General features: G+C 44.9%; 2 protein-coding genes across 11 annotated transcripts in view; one reads left to right on the top strand and one right to left on the bottom strand.

The window, feature by feature from the left end:
• Positions 1-17,652, bottom strand: part of abch1 (ATP-binding cassette, sub-family H, member 1) — a 58,605-nt gene that overhangs the window by 17,787 nt on the left and 23,166 nt on the right. The window contains exons 1-6 of one of the 9 annotated variants that reach the window (XM_037123942.1): positions 9,773-9,884; positions 7,937-8,065; positions 6,585-6,689; positions 2,931-3,079; positions 1,843-2,002; positions 489-643 (exon numbers count right to left, since the gene is read on the bottom strand). In XM_037123942.1, the coding sequence (XP_036979837.1) occupies positions 489-643; positions 1,843-2,002; positions 2,931-3,079; positions 6,585-6,689; positions 7,937-7,981 (614 nt within the window). In that variant the 5' untranslated portion in view covers positions 7,982-8,065; positions 9,773-9,884. Of the gene's footprint in view, positions 1-488; positions 644-1,842; positions 2,003-2,930; positions 3,080-4,679; positions 4,945-4,977; positions 4,993-5,117; positions 5,341-6,052; positions 6,252-6,584; positions 6,690-7,936; positions 8,066-8,964; positions 9,082-9,306; positions 9,627-9,658; positions 9,885-17,652 lie in introns of those variants that run through there. The other 8 variants (XM_037123941.1, XM_037123938.1, XM_037123943.1 and 5 more) reach the window with 8 other exon arrangements.
• Positions 9,079-17,567, top strand: LOC119033618 (galectin-related protein-like). 2 transcript variants are annotated; one of them, XM_037123953.1, is made up of 5 exons: positions 9,079-9,217; positions 9,718-9,801; positions 9,889-9,977; positions 10,597-10,783; positions 14,011-17,567. In XM_037123953.1, the coding sequence occupies exons 1-5, from the start codon at positions 9,185-9,187 to the stop codon at positions 14,152-14,154; spliced, it is 537 nt and encodes a 178-aa protein (XP_036979848.1). In that variant the 5' UTR covers positions 9,079-9,184; the 3' UTR covers positions 14,155-17,567. The 2 variants fall into 2 exon arrangements, with proteins under 2 accessions (XP_036979848.1, XP_036979847.1); XM_037123952.1 differs by having other exon boundaries at positions 9,084-9,217; positions 9,709-9,801.

Raw genomic sequence — 17,652 nt, 5'->3', positions numbered from 1 at the left:
ATGTTTTATGGGCACTTTATGGACAGAGAGATTACGTTTGTACGTGTGCAGACATTAACGCGGGCAATCCAGGTTTCAAAGTCCACAGGTGAGCAAACTGTAGACAGCTGTAAAAACACATTACACCTCATGAACTGGCTTTATCTGGGGATATATGGCATCTGGCTTGCATCACACTGAAAACAACACCTGAATATAACATCACGGTCTGTGCAAAAAGTCTGAAAATACCTCCTGCAGTAAAACTAAACAGCAAAGGATGGTTATTAAATTAGTGTCCCATCTATATTAAATGCAGTTGTTGCTTTAGTGGTTCAATAAACAGCCTCTTGTGTAAACGCAGTGATGTACTGCACAGTAAAATGGACATAAATTCAATCCTGAACACAATGTTGTGTTCCCGAAATCAACCTCAACTATCTGGAGGATCTCCGCTCCGTATCCCTGCGTATGAAACTCATTCAGCCACGTGCTACGTGTGGTTTTACCTGAGATTTCGGACCAGGCTGGTCTTCTGAGGTAGATCCAGGAAGTCGATGAGGAAGTCCATGCGAGCCTTGGTTTCCTTCCACGTCAGGCCGTGGATTCTGCCGAAGAAGGTCAGCGTGTCGCTGATGGTGAACTCGTTGTACAACGCCAGCTCCTGTGAGACGCAAAGAGTGAGCAATGAGCCATTTTCTGTTATTTTAAATCTGCAATATTGCCAAACTGGTGAGCTGTCATTCTTAGAAACAAAGTCCTCCACGTACGTATGTTAAAGCATTGTGGTCACCTCCACCAACCTGGTCTCATTCACACCTCATCAACCATCAACATGCACCATGACAGACAGGAATTTTCTTTTCAAAATATCAGCGTAAGCCTCAATAGAAGCTTTTGACACTTGACACTGAGCTACGGACACATTCGATACCAATGAAATATTAAAACTGATATCCAGCCCTCGTCCTCTGACATCTCTCCCATTATTCTGCATATTTGCTGTAAACTGAAGGAAAAAAAAGTAGATATCTAATGTTGCATACGTAAATTCTTGGCGTAAACGCAGCACAAGACTTTAGAAATGTGTATATATGTAAGTATGTATGTAAGTAAACTATCTGTTATATTTCACTCTTCATCCTGCAGATCTGTTTCTCTTGCAGAGAACGTTGACTTTGCATTTTACTACTTCCGTCCCTGAAAGGATTACTGACCACATTCCTCGAGAAAACATTTAATCTTGCAGGATTAAGAGCTTAAATAACAGTCCATGTTCTCGTTTTTCTTTAAAACTAGTGGGTATGATGTGTTATATATCGCTAGAGACGATGAATTTGACAGTATGAACATCACGACAACACGAGTCAGGTTGACCACAGCTGGGGAGCAGGTGAGGAGTCACATTTCCTCCTCTGAAGGTCACAGATCACTTCCTGCAGGGAACCCGTGTGGTGCACAGGTTACACTCAGGAGGACGTGAGCATGTGTGTTATCAGCCTCATCAGATATCCCGTCTGACAGTAATGAGACGCACTCAGACACAGGTCACGGACAGAGACAGAGGCTAAATTAAAGAAGCCCCTGAAGACTGAAGGCACTTAGTTCATTATTTAAAGCTGCGAGGAGCCGGTCCTGAACATGTTGACGCTCAGAAACCTTCACTGAGGGACAGAATAAATGGACTCAAAGGAATCTGAATAAGGAGTTTCAAATCTACGTGGACCTGTATTATGTAAAAGTCCTTGGATTTGCATGGGTTTGCTGCTGGGTTGGGTTTATTAATAAAAGAAATAGCAAGAAAGATGTTATGCAGGTGTAAAAACGTGTCATCTGTGAACCATTTCAAGACGCGGCGTTTACCTGCGGCATGTATCCGACCATCTTCCCCGGCACGTCGTGGCCGGGAAACGCGGGCGGCTTCCCCAACACGGTGATGTGCCCCCGCGAGATTTTCAGCGTTCCCACGATGCATTTCAGAAGCGTCGTCTTCCCACATCCACTGGGGCCCAGAAGGCCGTAACTGCAACACCGGAATCAAGAGCGTTTTTTTAGAGGGTTTATATAAACTTTACATCATCTGCTTTCAGAGTCGACAAGTCCAGAAACACGCGGCCTCTCCTTTCAGTCTGATGCACAAACACACCGTCGCAGCATGTTGAGATATTATGAATGGAAACTGTCGCTTCCGCTCACATACAGTCAGGCATGAGAGGAATTTGTCGGGAGTAAATACTGTTTATGTAAGCTGTTAAAGATAACCAGATGATCATATAAGATAAAACACAACAGAGTCTGCAGGCAGCGTAACAAGATGCTTTTAAGACACCCAAGAGTTTAAACACCCGATGACAACCACGAGTCTGTAGCTGAGTGTGTTCGAAGCGTCTCAGAAGTAGTTTTTGCGACGAGCACTTTCCTTTTCACTCGACCTGCCCTCAGTTGTGAGCTTCTCATTATGTAAATTTGTAAAGCCGATCGCCTGCATGACACTTCTGCATTCCTGTTATAACTGATATCCACTCTGTCATTGAGCCTTAAGCCTTGTTCTTCCTTCTCTGGGCTGTCACTTCAGGGACGCAGGTATGTGTGAGAAAAGCGATCCTGTAATCTACAAACATCATCCCTCACGAAGCTCAGCGGCGGAGAAACAACGGGTGAAAAACAAAAAACACGTCTGAACACTGAGAGAAAATACTGTAAAATCTTCCTCTTACTGCACTTTGGGGTTTCTAGTTTCATTTCTAGGATTCAGATGAGGAAGATTTATCGATAGCTTTCCTGCAGGAACTTGAGTCATTCATCTTATAAATCAGCAGATACAGCAGGAGAGGAGGCGAGATGACTGGTCGGAGACACTTGAGATAAACAAATTAATGTCTCGTCAGTCAAGAGGAACAGTCTGAAATCAAGGCCCTGACGGCAGATTTGAGTCTGTACGCTCCACTCACATCTGGCCCTGTGGCACGGTCAGGTTGAGGTTGTTGAGGACCTTCAGTTTGCCGTAAGACCGGCACACATCTCGGCACTGGATCGCAAAGTCCTCCCGTCCAGCAGGCAGAGCGGCCTCCAGGTCAGCCTTCATGTTCCCGTCCTTCAGCTGCAAGAGAGGAAATACCGCAAAAAACATCAACAACGATCCTGACGATTATCACAGTCCAGTCACCAGAATAAAATATGAGCATTTACGTTTGTGCAACCCACGGACACATTCACATCTTTACATGTCAACATTTCCATGATTCGATGCTTTTTTTGCAGCTTCCATGGATATTTTGATGAGACATCAGAAGGTTTACCATCCATGTTTTCTGGTGACGACACCGAACATCATGACGGGACTTCGGGACATTTTCCGACAGTGCTTTTTAGCAACAGAACCAAACAAAACCACTTCCTGACCCAAGTAGTTTTCGTGCCTTACCTTCCCCAGATCATAAGCACAGAAAACAGAAAAGTTCACCGCCGACATTGATTCTGCAGGTTGCTTCGAAAGACTTTCAGGGTTCAGATGTGTCTTCAGAGGGAAGGAAGGGAAAGCTCTACAACACAGGACCCGAAATATTATTCTCACCAACAAATACATTTATTTCAGCGGTGCAATCACGCAGTCTTCTTCTAATGAGTAAGTGAAGCGGTTACTATCATAGAGAAGAGCAGAATTAGCCTCCACTTGTTTCACTTCCTCTCACATAGCACATACGTTAGTCTTATTTCTAGTAAAGTGCGCTTGACAGGAACCTCTCGGCTCGCTGCAGGTTTGTTTTTGTCTCTACAGTTGTTTTAATTGTAATACAGCCTCATCAATTATCAGATAATATCAATACAGCCGAGCGCATACCTCCGCCAAGGCCACCCGGATCAAGCCACCTAAATACAGAGATCCATGAATCAGTCCCTGAGAAATCCAGGATCCGTCCCTTCATCCAGATCAGCACCAGAACTTAACGGGGTCTATTCTGGGCCGAGACCCGTCCTACATCCAAGTTTCGTGGAAATCTGTTCAGTAGTTTTTGTGTAATCCTGCTGACAAACCAACCAACCGACAAATAAACAATCAAACAGACACGGATGGAAACATAAGAAGCTCCAGATTCGTCTCTTCTGCCTCTTTGTTTCTGATCACAGACGTTATATCACGCTCACGTTTATCTCAGCCAGAGGAAGAATCAGCTTTTAATGGATGAGGATTTTTTTTTTTTGACGCACACGAGGAATTTGGAAGGAATTTCCAACCACAACTCCTCCTTTATTTTCTAATCCTGCATAGGAACAACCCGCCATACATATTCAACGACCTTTTGAAAAGCACAAACCCTCCTGTTTAACAACCAGTTCGACAAGAATGTGCATGTTAAACTGCGACATGTTGATCATTCCCAATATACCAGGCTCTCAACCCAGGTGACTGATCAGAGAGTGATCCAATCAAAGAATAACTCACAATGTTGGCTGTGTTTTAGCAGTTTGCATCCGCTGGACGGAGAGAAAACATCAGCAAACACCTCGAGTACTGAGAGGAAATCACCGCTGCCAGCAACAATAAAACAATCCAACACTTTCCACCTGACTGAGTTTTACTCCTGCAGACGTTTGTAGCTCCATCAGTACAAGACGTAGTGGTTTAAAACAGGCCTCACTGCGAACCAGGGAGGTGATTAATCCCTTTTTTTTTTTTCAAGAATGCAAAACTAGTTTACCCTTTAATCCAAAAGTCCAAGATGAATCTCACTTCTGGCACCACAACAATCAGAAAACAACCATCTCTCGCTTCGATATTCCTGCTGGTTTCTTCTCATCTTGTCAGGCTTCAGCAGACGAAAGTATCTGGGTCGTAAAAACAATCCTTTGCCCCGTAATCTCTAATAACGGCCTTCTTTCACGGGTTTCCCCCCCGGTCTCCAACAAACTCCCTCCTTTAATCCAGCATCCCCTCATTTTTTCCCGTTGAGGAGATTAGGGAGATTGCGTAATCTGGCACATTTGGTCGGGCTTCACCTTTGGCACTGTAGCCTACATCTGTGGAGCGAACACCAGGACAGATCTCACCTCCCGTCCTGCATGAGATCACCTGCGATAACGCCTGCCAAGAAGATAAAGAGTCGCTGATGGAGGATAAAGAAGTGGCAGACACTCACCCGAAGAAGAGATGGAGGGAAAAGGGGAGAAGTGAGGGGGGGAAATAAAAAAAAAGGGGGGATGAAGAACAGCTGGAGACGACGAGTCCAGAGGCTGAAGACGACAACTGACGAGCATGTGAGAATCAGATGACACGAAAATCTGAGGCAGGGAAACGCAAAGTGGAAGAACGAGTTCAGTGCAGCCACAGACTGGTGCTGTCTTCTGAGGAATATCCTCCTACTACACACACACACACACACACACACACACACACACACACACACACACACACACACACCTGTGGCATTACTCACAACTGAGGGTGGAATTAACTTTTTTAATCTCACAAAATATCCTTAAAAAGTCAATTTTTTTTAGGCATTTTGCACAAAAACAAAAAGTCAGATTTACCTGATTTTTTAACTGTTTCTGGAATAAATCATGTGTAATTCTGAATTAAAGGTGCATTCTGTAGTTTTGGGGAATACATTTGAATCTTCACTGACTTTTACTTTTACGCCTATACGAACTAAATAAACAGACTCTCTTTGATTTCGTGACTGAATAAACTGAATTCACAAACTGACCTTAAAGAACAAATACATTTCATACCGTTTTACTTAATATGTGGCGGACCCTGCCATTCTGCCTTTCTAGTTTCTGGGGACCTGGTTTTTCCTCTGAGAACAGCATCTTTAATCAGTTCCGCTGAGTTTGTTTTCTCTGTAGTAAAGACGTCTGAAAACTTTTAGCTCTGCAAACTGGCGACTTCTATATTTTATCTGCATGAATGTTCAAGCAAAATGCAGAATAGTCTGTAGTTTGAATCCCAGCAGCTCGCTGTGTCTCTGCAGGCTCTCCTGCTGGACTCTCTCCTCTGATAAAGACCTCGATCAGCCTCTCTTTTCATTCATTCTCAGCTCTGCTCTGTCGATCGGGGGTAAATTCCTACCTTTGCCTGCCAAGTTGTCGCCAACTCGCGTCACCTGCCGAGTGGAAGAGAAAACGGGCTCCAGGTTCAGCGCGGACTGTCGAAGAACGGCCTCTGTCGGGGCTGTTTATAAGCCGAGCCTCGGTAGCCTACATCCACCGACCGACCAGCTGCTGTACTTTCACTTCTCTCTTCCACATCAGCGCGTCACACAGGATGTGAGCTGTGCAGCAGCTGCGGTGCGGTGCGGTGCGGTGCGGTGCGCGCACGCCGCTCCATCTCTCCTCTCTCCTCTCTAAGCGTTCAGCCACATCCTCTTTTCCTTTAAACCCGGTTATTTAACTGAAAGACGCGCAGGGGACGAGCAGCAGGACTGAGTTAATGCTGCAGAGTTTCTCTCCATCTCTGCTGCTGCAGCAGCAGCGGTGCCGCAGCCCGGAGACAGACAGAGGCCCGGTGGCGCAGGACGCTCCTCGATCCTGTCGGTTTCTGCAAAGACAGCATCCGAAATGATGCTGAAAAAAAAGGAGAAAAGACAGAAAAGGCATCTTACCCGCTCCCCCATCTCGGTGCAGTCTGCAGGACCGGCCGTCGCATCGTCCCGACCGGCAGCCTCCGCGGCCATGGCTGCAGAGAGAAGGGTGGGCCGGCTGGAGCTCTGCAGGGGGAGACAGCGAGGGAGGGAGAGGGGGAGAGAGGGAGAGAGGGAGAGAGGATGGAGGGATGTGTTTCATGCTGTTCTCTCGCTTTTAAACACGGACACTCAGTTAGAAAACACTGGACAGGAGGAACGTGTTCAGGAATGTGGAGTTTATTCTAAGAGACGAGTGTTGATAATCCACTGTAAAAAATATCACTTCTGACACGAGACTGGATGTGTTGATCTTCTTTTTATCTTATCAACAGAAATAAGTTGCCAGGTTGGCAGTGATGCATGTAACCAAGTACATTTGACTGATTATTTCCATCTTCTGCTGCTTTATTCTTCCTCTCTGCTGTATTTTGGAGGCGATATTTTACTTTTTACGCCACTTTCTTTATCTGATAACTGTAACAAATACAAGTTCAGTTGCATCACTGAAATATTACTCAAAAAGTTCAGCAACTGGTATTAAAATGATACTTAAGTAAGAGCACAAAGTGTTTGTCTCAGTTTTAGAGACTTTATCGGTTTCTGTTACTCCAAACTCGATTATAATTTAAAAGTAGCTGAGTAGAAAGTACAAAATCCCCCAAAACTGACATAATTACAGTCATTTCAGAGGCTGTAGTAAGTTTCTTCCACCCCTGCTGGTTACTTTATGTGTTGCTGCCACATTTAAGTGATAAATGTCACATAAAATCACATAAAAATGGATTCCAATAATCATCAATATGCTAAATATCGAACAGACAGCAAACATACATGTAAATGTGTCTAATTTTCTTTTATTTGTGCCTTTGACACATTTAATTTCAGACACTTTTACTATTCATATGAGTGACTTTCACTTCTACTAAAGTAATATTCTAACAGGATATCTTGACTTTGACTTTAACTTGGTGTTATTTTAATGTTTCGTGCCTTTTGTTACACCTCCATGAAGTGAAACTGATCTGAAAACCAGTGGAACACTGAGAATTTACTATAACACACATATTCTATGAAAACCAAAAGAACTGGAGCCCGACCGATACGTATCGATTGGCAGATATTATTGACCGATATTGTGCGAAAGACTGTGACTGCAGAAAGATTTCCGGTGACCTAAAATGACTAAATCTCCAGTGAAGTTTACAGTTTCAGTGCAGTGATGTCTATCGGTCAGGCTCTTAGAATAAAACAATAAGAGGATCTGCTGGGTGCTTGTTGCAGTGTCATCAGTCAGCCTGGAGGAGAGACTGACAGTCTGCAGTCAGCGTCACCTTCAGTGTTGTGCGTCTGTTTCTTGGTGTTTTGTCTGGCTGCATTTCTGCTTCACTTCCTGAAGGTGTGCAGATGTTCCAGGCTGGTTCGTCTCCGACATGTCTGACGCTTCTGCTCTCATCGAGAATCTGCAAAGGAAATGATGTGGGAACTGTTTTCAGGATGTGGATTGGAGATCGAGGTGCAGTTTCCCAGAGAAACCACAAGATGGAAGCACACACTCACTCATCACTACACGACAGATGCGACTGAAAACTGGATGTTTAAAGCAGCAAAGCAACTAATTTACTTGAGTACAATTAAATATCTACTCTCAGTTAATGGAAGGATTCTCTGACGCGTGTTTCTGCCTTGTTGTGTGAATTTAGAGCAAGATACAGAAACACATGACGTGTTTTCTCGCTTCAATCATTGATGTCAAGTGTTGAGGGATTAAAAAAAAATATAAATCCTCATTGAGACTTTATAAGATAAGCTTTTAATTGGCTGAGGAAAAGCCTGTAACGTTGCTGCAGCCTGTGATGGCCGCAAGTGTCCACAGGGGGGCAGAGTGGACCAGATAAACTAAACCAGCATGACACACACACACACACACACACACACACACACACACACACACACGGATGGAGGGAGGGGATGTTTGCATGCTCGGGACTGGACAGAAAGATGGAGGGAGGGGTTTCTGTACGATCTCTGCGTGATTCACTGAAAAAAGCAATTAATGTTCCCGGGTCACAACCGGGTTAAACCGGGTCTATTTTTAGCCCCGTGTGGCCTCGGAGGCCTACATATTGTTGAATCAGTCACAAGTATCGAGCGTTGGCCACCCAGTGTGTCACATCTAAAGAAAGAAAAAAACACCCTGAATAACACAGCTGTTTATTCAATCTGCAGTAAATCTGGGAAGAAAAAGCGCAAAGCGCCGCGCTGCCTAATTGGGTGAAGGGTTGAGGGGAAATCTGTCTGATTAGCCCTCTCCAACAGACGGGGATTAAAGCTTTTAGTCTGTAATTATTATAAAGCATACGTCAGCAGATATCCACCCATTTCCAGGCTTGACGGAGGAGCGGAGGGATGTGCTGCTAGGCGAGCTGTGTGCGCTCTCGGTCAGGCGTGGAGAGACCCGGGGAACAGGAACATCCTCCTCCTGAGTCAGTGCCACGACGGTGACACACCAGCACGCTCCCCCCGGCAGGCAGGGCTGCCTCCGCTCCCGATAATAAGCATCCTATGCTCTTCTGCTCAAGATGGCGGTGCAGGCAGCGGAAAAGGACGGAATAGTGAGTATGTGGGAGCTGGTGCCGGGTTTAAAAATGTGTTAGCGTTACATTTCCGTGCGTAACGGTGAGTGGATTTGATTTAAGCGCACCGTTAGGTCGATTATCCGGAGCTTATTTGTAAATGCGGAGCGCACCGAGGAGCGCAGTCCTGTTTCATCCGTGGCCGCGGAGGAAATCCAATATGCTGGCGGTGAAGCATATTGTGCTCCCGCAGGCCGCGCAGCTTCTCCGCTCGATGTGCGCATTTTCACATCGCAGGTGTAACGTTTGTCTGTCATGGAGGCTGGTTTGTGACGGGAGGTCTGCAGCCGCCGCTGACACCTCGTCATTGTTGTGGAAGAGCCGCATGCAAAGGCCACACCGTGCGTATTTATTGATAAACGGGCCCGCAGCCTCGTGTTCGGTGGTTTTTAATCTCACTCGGGTCAGTTTCTATCCTACCTGACAGAGCGATAAGTGACACTTTGCATCCTGTGTTTTCTTTGTCACTGGTGTTGAAGAATGTGGAGGATGACCACCTGAACGACTCGCTGGGGAACCCCGGCCTCATCTCACCTGACAAGGAGGATTTGTCACGTCTCCTGGTAATGAAACATGCCTGAACACTGTCGTTAATGTGCGTGCTGCTCGCTCCGGTGCCGCGCGTAATCGATTCGATGTGTTTTGCATAGACGGTGCCGTTCAGCGGGCGCATCCGGGGCGGCATGCGGCCGGGGAAGAAGATCATAGTGATGGGCATTGTGGACCTGGAGCCAGACAGGTGAGATAACACACCACGCATGCACTCACGCACGCACGCCTCTTTATCTGGGAGCTTTATCTCACCATGCACTTTTAGAGCTTTTGTGTGTGTTTTGTTCTGGGGCCAGTTTGACTTGCAAAGCCACTCCAGGACACATTGAGTAATGCGTGGGCAGCCAGAGAGAATGGTGGCTTCTTAAGTATGCAGAGACAGGGCGTTCCCGAGCCAGCAGGGAGAAGAAAAGGGGGGTAAAGAGGAAAAAATGAGGAGCCAGTGAGGCAGAATTGTTTGGGTGTGTCCTTTACCCTACATGGAAACTTGTGTCAAACTTGGAAAGAAAAGCTCCCCATGACCTCATCATGTTCTGCTGCCGCTGCTGCTGCTGGCACAGTTCATGAGAATGTCCTCCAGGCCTTTTAAAACACACTCCCTTTGTTGCAAGTTCTGCCTGGATCATCAACATATGGTTGTGTGTCAACATCACAGCTGCAGGGGAAGGAGGGCAACCCCAAACTAGCAGCAGGGATTATGCATAATTAACACACAATTGGTTTGCAGCAGCAGAATTGTGCATTATGACTGATCCCGGATTAGTGAATGGACTCACGCACTGCCCTCTGTTTCCTCCCCTCCTCAGCTTTGACGTGAGTCTGACCTGCGGCCGGGACTCGGAGAAGGAGGAGCCCGCGTACGACGTGGCCCTGAAACTCACCGCCCGCTTCAGCGACCGCCAGTTCCTGCGCAGCGCCCGCATCTCTGGGAAGTGGGTGGGGGAGGAGGCGTCCACCGCCTACTTCCCCTTCATCCCTGATCAGCCTTTTAGGGTAAAGATGCTTCTTTTTTTTATGTACTCATGATAAACTCACATGGCTGAGGATTCTGGTGCTACAGGTTGAAAGCTGTTGAAGATGTGTTTTCAGGATTTTGGGATGCTCTTTTTTTCCTCTGGATGTCATATTTCTGTCGTTTCATCGCTGTGATCTGACTCTAAAGATAGAACAAGAGTCCCCCAGTGACAGTGTTTTATCTAAAGCAGCTCATTTCAGAGCAAAAACAACCGTGAATCAGCTCAGCAGGTGTGTTTTTATTCATTCAGCGCCTCTGTGAAAGTGTTCGCACACTGCAGACAGACAAGTGGATCAAAGACGAACTCAGAGAGAGCACGACGAAATCCAACAGATCTTTACAACAGAAGCTGCAGGAGGAGCAATAACTCCGACTGTCGAGGCAATATTGTTTAACCGCCACAGATAGTAACCAAAAGTGACTCATGGCCAAGCTTAGAAAAGGAGACCCACTGAAGAGAGTTTGTTTCAATCACAAAAAACACTCTCAAGGCTGGACTAAGAGGTTCATCCAAGTGTTTTGTTGTCGATGTTTGAAGGCCGAAGTGTTTTCAAGGCTGTTCTGAGGTCAGTGGTGCAAACAAGGACGTCAATACGAGGAGCGAAAGGAAAAAAATGTACAGCTAACAAGTGTTAAGAGTCGGTGCAGGATTATAATAGTATAAAATACTCAGCAGGTGACTGGACGAACAATCTGTCTGTCCCCATCTATCAAGAGCTAACACTCAAACTCTTTGTGTCCACGGGATCTGTGGTTTTTGTCTGTGTAAGCAGATGTGCAATGCATTCTGGTAGCGCTGCATTTCGAGAGACATTGCCCGCTCATCATTTGCCTAAAGTCGAGGTCGAGGCTGTCAGGGGTGTCCAGAGTGTTTTGTCACTGCTTGAAAAACCATAAAAACAAAACATTGTTGAGTTAACATGACGACAGATTCAGCAACTGCACGGAGGATTTCGTCAGATGAGTGAGTTTCCAAGTGAGCCTCCATGTTGGCCCGGGTTTGAAATCCCAGAGCAGACATTCAGTGGGTGGTGTTCGTCCAATCAGGTGCAGCAGCGTTTGCATGGTTGTCGGAGCGAAGATGCAAAGCTAGGGAGCGGTGCGAGTCCTCACATACCATCGTAACATCATAAGTACATGAGATAAAGAAGCTGAAGCACTAGATCTTTTCTCTGTTTTATATCACGGCAACTTGAATATCTTTGTGCTGTTGAAATGAACAGTTTAAAGACCTCGGGCTGTTTTTATGAATCCTTTGTGAATAAAACCATTAACCGACTAATCCCTCCCCAAACGTTTAAGAGGTGAGTCGATATTAAAATAAGATATCTGAGTCTTACAGGCGTGTTTTTGATGGAATATTTCATTTTAAAATCCCGTCGTCAGTTTTATAAACAGTCGACTGCAGGAGAGAAACAACAGAAATGTTAATTTGCAGCACAGAAACAAGAGATAAACAGGAAATGTTTTCCACTCCACATCATATCTGTTCACTGTACACGCAGGCGGCATCCTGTGTCGCGGTCTGTTAACTGAACAGGCATCAGCTGTTCGTGTGTTGGACGGGTTGGACGGGGATGAGCAGCTGCACATACGCACGATGAGTAACTCTCATTAGACCTGAGGACGTTTAATCATATTCCACTCTGATAATTCTGAATATGCACACGGATGACACATTTGGTGTCGGGCTAAAAATATACGAGTGGTTGTGAACTAACCAGACTTCAAGAACAGAATCATTCCTGTAAACTGCTCCTCTTTTGTTCTACTGAGGGAAAAGAAGCTTCAGTCCCAGATATCTGCAGACAAAACAACCACCATGTTTGTCTTATTTTTAGAGGTGATGGCTGCGTCTGGTTATGCAACATCATCTCCCTGATAAAGTGTCATTGTTTGTGGTCGGAGTGTGACGGAGCAGGTCGGCACCGTCATGACTGTCAGAAGCTGCAGGCTGCAGATTAACAGGCTGTCGCGCTGACTGCTTCCAAACTGAACTCTTGAATTTGGAGGCATGCGGACGGACACATGATGCGCTGTGGTTTCTGTGTCTGAGTTCGTGGAAATAGTCTGCCTCAGGAAGCAGAAGCACACCTACATGTTTGTCTTCTTTGGCCAAAAAAAAAAAAGAAAAAACAAGGAGATTTTGAAGCTGTTGCAAGTTTTGTGTTTGGTTTGTTGAGGTTCATCGTGCAGATACGAGTAAACCAGGGCTGCGGGAGGAAAGGGACGCACTTTGAGCTCATTTATCAGACAAGTTTGTTGTTACACAAACCTTAAAAACAGCTGATTTAAGCATTAGCCCAGATTGTGATTTGCACTCGCTACATAGACGACTCCACAAGCAGGATTAGCAGATAAAATTTGAGCACGTTTCTATTCAAACACATTAAACTTTGAGGTTGAGGTTGTTTAAAGTGCTCTTATTATCTTCATATGGATGATGAAAACATGGCTGCTCCATGTGAGAGCTCAACTTAATGCTCAACTCTGCAGATCCACTGCAAACATTCAAGATCTTACCAAGTATTTGTCTAATTAAACAAATCTCTTAATCTAAGACACAGTGACCTGGAAACAAGCATTCCAGTGAGACAAGTAGGACTTGTTTTTAGATGATTTTTACTTGTTTCATTGGCAAATTTAAAAAAACAAGCAATTACAAGCAAGAAAGTTGAGATGCATGGAAAGTTGAACTCATCAGGTCTTCAGAGAGAAACAAAGAGCTTTTCAGCCAAAGCCAGCAGCTGTTTCCAGTGAACAAACCTCTGGAGTCCCACTGTTCACCACCTGCACAGCCCCACACTGTAAACACACTGAGCAAGTGGCTAACTAGCAGCTAGAGTCGAATCTGAGTAGTTTTAATTAGTTACTTCCACCCTGTAGATGATTTTACCCAGAAACTAAGAGCCTTATTCTAGTCTTATTGTCCAGGTGTGAAGACTGAGTGGAGGCCAGTGGTCCTTGTGGATCTGATGGTTCTGTGTTGAGCTGCTGCGAGGTGGATTTTGTTACTGTACGACGGAGCCGGGCTCGCTGTTTCCCTCTGTTTCCTGTCTTTGTGCTAGCTAAGCTAAGCTAACTGTCTCCTGGCTTCATATTCATCGTACAGACTTCTCTACAGGAACTATTCCTTTAAACACTTTGTTCTTGTCATCTGATCTTCTCTTTTCTCTCCGTCTCTTTCTGTCGTCCCTCCCTGCAGATCGAGATCCACTGCGAGCACCAGAGGTTCCGGATATTCGTGGACGGACACCAGCTCTTTGACTTTTATCACAAAGTAAAATCTTTGCCCTCTATCGACACAGTACGGATACACGGAGATCTACAGATCACCAAGCTCGGCTAACTTCCCCGCTCCCTCCTGCTCCGCAAGACGAGTGCGAAGCAAGGACTCGATCACAGATGACCATGCACACACACCACCACAGCGCACCTGTTACGTCATCATCCATCACCCATCATGCAACACTGCAGCAGCATAGCGACCGGAAACAAGGCTCCGGCGGTGTCAAGTTAGAGCTCATTCACTTCTCTCCATTTCCTTTCTCATTAACCAGGATCTGATATGATGATGCTTCGAGGGTGGATGTGTTTGCTCCATTTTCAGGTTTCTTTCTCTGCGTTAGCCCCAGTTTTGTCAGATCAGGGATCTCACGGCTAATTATAGCACATACATTTCTCATGCTGAATTCTTAAGGGAGGTGGAGGCAGGTGTGGATGACAGGAGAGTAGTTACAAAAAAAACAGTTACTCAGGAAATGATATCCGGTAGTTAGCAACTAAAATGAAAGGAAACAGTTGAGTAAAAACCTACATATTTGGTAACTAATTAAAGGTTTTAAATCTGAAACTTGTGGGCGTATGAAAGTCCTCCAAAACCTCTTTGGATAAACTGGAAAATGCATGTTGATGAAGCTGAAAAGGAGACGACAACAACAACAACGTTGGTGGCAAACATGCTGCAAAATGAGTCAGTATTGGACCTCAGCAGTGTTAAGATGTTCAATCTGAGTCTTGACAAAATTCCAGAGGGCAGACGCATGATTCTTCATATCAGATTTAAAAAAAAAAAAAAAACTTCTTCAAAGCAAAATGTTTCCGCCGTTTGACGTGTTCAGATCTGATTCCACTCACTCGACCCAGCTGGGTGTGTTTACTGTCGCAGTTTATCGTCCTCTGACCACAACACAGCGCAGCGTCACGCCCTGTTCTCTCTCTCTCTCTCTGTTCTGGTGCATTTCCAACTCCGTGAGGCGCTCCCCCTGCCCTCCCATGGGTTTATCCCAGTTGTCATGGTAACACGCTGCAGTCTCACCGACCTAAATACCCCAAACTGAGGATTATATCATGACAAGATGTATCGGAACGCGTCCCGTACCGCACGCGGCGCGTGTCGGCAGTTTCAGCGATGGCTGCTCCTCCTCGTTCTCCTCCCCAGATAGAAAAAGTATGATTGTTAACTTTGAAATCAGGTTGAATATTGGACTCTGCTCTCTGCTGTCACACTCACAGAAGGCAAAGCTCATCTGAATTGTACACTAAACCAATATGCAACTTATTCTCATAAAAAAAAAACCCACACACACACTTTCTTCAGTGCATCTTTAGGAAAGTGTGCAGGCTGAACGCAACTCGAACTAAACTCCAACACCTTCATTCGACTGTTAGTTGGTTGTGTGGAAGCAGAATAAGATCCCGATATTGGTATTTTGAATGTATAGTATTCATGTTTCTATAGTAGCATAGAAGATATAGTGATGCACAGAATTATTACTTCTCGTCACAGTTTTTTGGTGGTCTGGCTGGTGCTGTTACAGTCCATATTCAGTCCTACGTGTCTCATGTGTTTTTGTTACGGCGTAAGTGTTTCCTCGATCATCATTCCACACCAGCGTCTCGTCGTCCGCTCCGGAGCATTCCCGTCTTTGTTTTTACGCAGCCGGCGGGTTTAACAAATGCAGTCGTGTCTTAAATTCATCACATGGTTTTTTTGTCTCATCGACCTTTTCACTCTGCGCTGGATTTCTCTTCCTTCACTGAGGCGGAGAGGAAGTTCTTATGAAGTTAGAAGTAAAAGTATTATGTCTTAAGTTGCTCTGTTTACACCTCAGACGGTATCAGTTGAACACCTACAGTAGAAGTAGGCAAAACATAGATTTTTGGGTACCACATCGTACTGTAATAAAAAGGTTTATAACAAGTAATTTATGGGTTTAATAATGACTAATAAATAACTTAGGTTGTAGATCACTTACGAGCTGTTATTAAGAACAACTTTTGGGGTTGCCAGATTGTGGAAAATTGTATTTGTGTCGTTACATCAAATACATCCGGTCCCAAACGTTTCTCTCCTAGGAATCATTTTCATATGAGAAGATTGATTTGTAAGCTCAGTAATTTGGGGTTAATGTGTGTATTACCATCAACAGGGACACAGTAGAAAGACACTATCCTCAGACCACATTTGGCTCAAAACACCCAGTTGAAAGGAACTACCTCTCCTTCTGCTTGTCTTATTCACATGAGAACTTTGGCTCTATAAATACAGAGACAGACTTCATTCTGTTATAAAGTTCAGTTATAAATGTTAGTGAATCATTAAGAAAGATTCCTGCATGGAACAACTACTAAGACAAAGTGAGGACACCCTTCAACTCAAAAGCTGTTCCTCCTAATGGCTCATAATGAATCTGTAAAACATGAATAATATATTTATTACCCATGGATGAAGTCATTATTTACAGCTAATCCCTTGAAGGCGAATGATTAGAGAGTAATAAATAGATGAAAACTTGAACCAGGTTGAAGAAGCTTTGATCATCTTTTGGACAGATGTTGTAGTTGGCAGACGTTCACATCAAACAGAAAATTAAATGCATCGTCTTGATGCTGCGTCGTGGTTCAGATCCACCTCAGGAGCAGCTCAAGAAGCAAAAGAGTAGTTGTTGGTACATCGTCTCACAAGGCTGCACAGAACTAACATTAAGAGTTTAACGAGCTAATGAAGGTTTCCCGTCACCTTTTTGCTGCTGTGAGTTGGGAATAAGCCATGACATCTGTGCAGAACAGTTGCACCGACTTCACTGCGGGGCACTCAGTAATTGATGCTCACACTAATGAAGCTCTCTCTCACACTTCTGAGGAAAACCACTTTGTTTAACATCTCATTTACTCTCCGTGCATCCATCAGCACACAGAGAGGTTTCGTTCCATACGTGCATGCACTGAGTATTTTTTAGCTCCTTTCATGTAGCAATAAGTCGCTGCTCTGAGACTCTGAAGGTTTCTTTTTCTCCTGGCTGGTCAGAGGTCTTCCTCCTTTTTTTTTTTTTTTTTTGCGCTTGGCGAGCGCTGGTTTATTTGGGACACAAACAGGAAATGAGTACAGTTTGGTATGAGGGGGCAGTGAAAGGAAGCGAGCCAGTGCGATGCATCGTTACTCCAGTGTTGCAACGGAACAAACGTGTACAGAAAATGTGTAATAGTGTTGACGGGTTGTGTTATTATTATTTTTTTTGTGTTCTTTCTATTAACTGGTGACCGTTAATTTGTAACGCTACAGTTTATCTGTAATAACATGTTAATATACACCATGTGAAGAATACGACTCAGCTGTGTGTTTCATGGATGTGTAAATACAAGTTCATGTTCTGGAGTCAAGCTGGCAGCAGTTAACGGCAGTGCTGTTGTGAAGAATTACGGGGGAGGGAGATGAACAATTCAAGGCTTCCTGAATTAAAGGGCTCGAACTAGGGAGCATTTTGTGTGTGTGTGTGTGTGTGTGAATGTGTGTGTTTGCACAGTTTAATTCTGCATCAGCAAACTGTTCTTTGGGACTGTTGTG

The sequence above is a fragment of the Acanthopagrus latus genome, chromosome 15, assembly GCF_904848185.1.
Source record: "Acanthopagrus latus isolate v.2019 chromosome 15, fAcaLat1.1, whole genome shotgun sequence".
Taxonomy (NCBI): Eukaryota; Metazoa; Chordata; class Actinopteri; order Spariformes; family Sparidae; genus Acanthopagrus; species Acanthopagrus latus.
This window is presented reverse-complemented; position numbering and strand designations above follow the sequence as displayed.

What these genes read in the sequence shown, in the direction of transcription:
- LOC119033618 (XM_037123952.1), top strand. Translation starts at nt 9,185, where the DNA reads ATGGCGGTGCAGGCAGCGGAAAAGGACGGAATA. An exon ending in AGGATTTGTCACGTCTCCTG is followed by an intron (nt 9,802 to 9,888) that starts GTAATGAAACAT and finishes TGTTTTGCATAG; the next exon opens with ACGGTGCCGTTCAGCGGGCG. An exon ending in TCCCTGATCAGCCTTTTAGG is followed by an intron (nt 10,784 to 14,010) that starts GTAAAGATGCTT and finishes CCCTCCCTGCAG; the next exon opens with ATCGAGATCCACTGCGAGCA.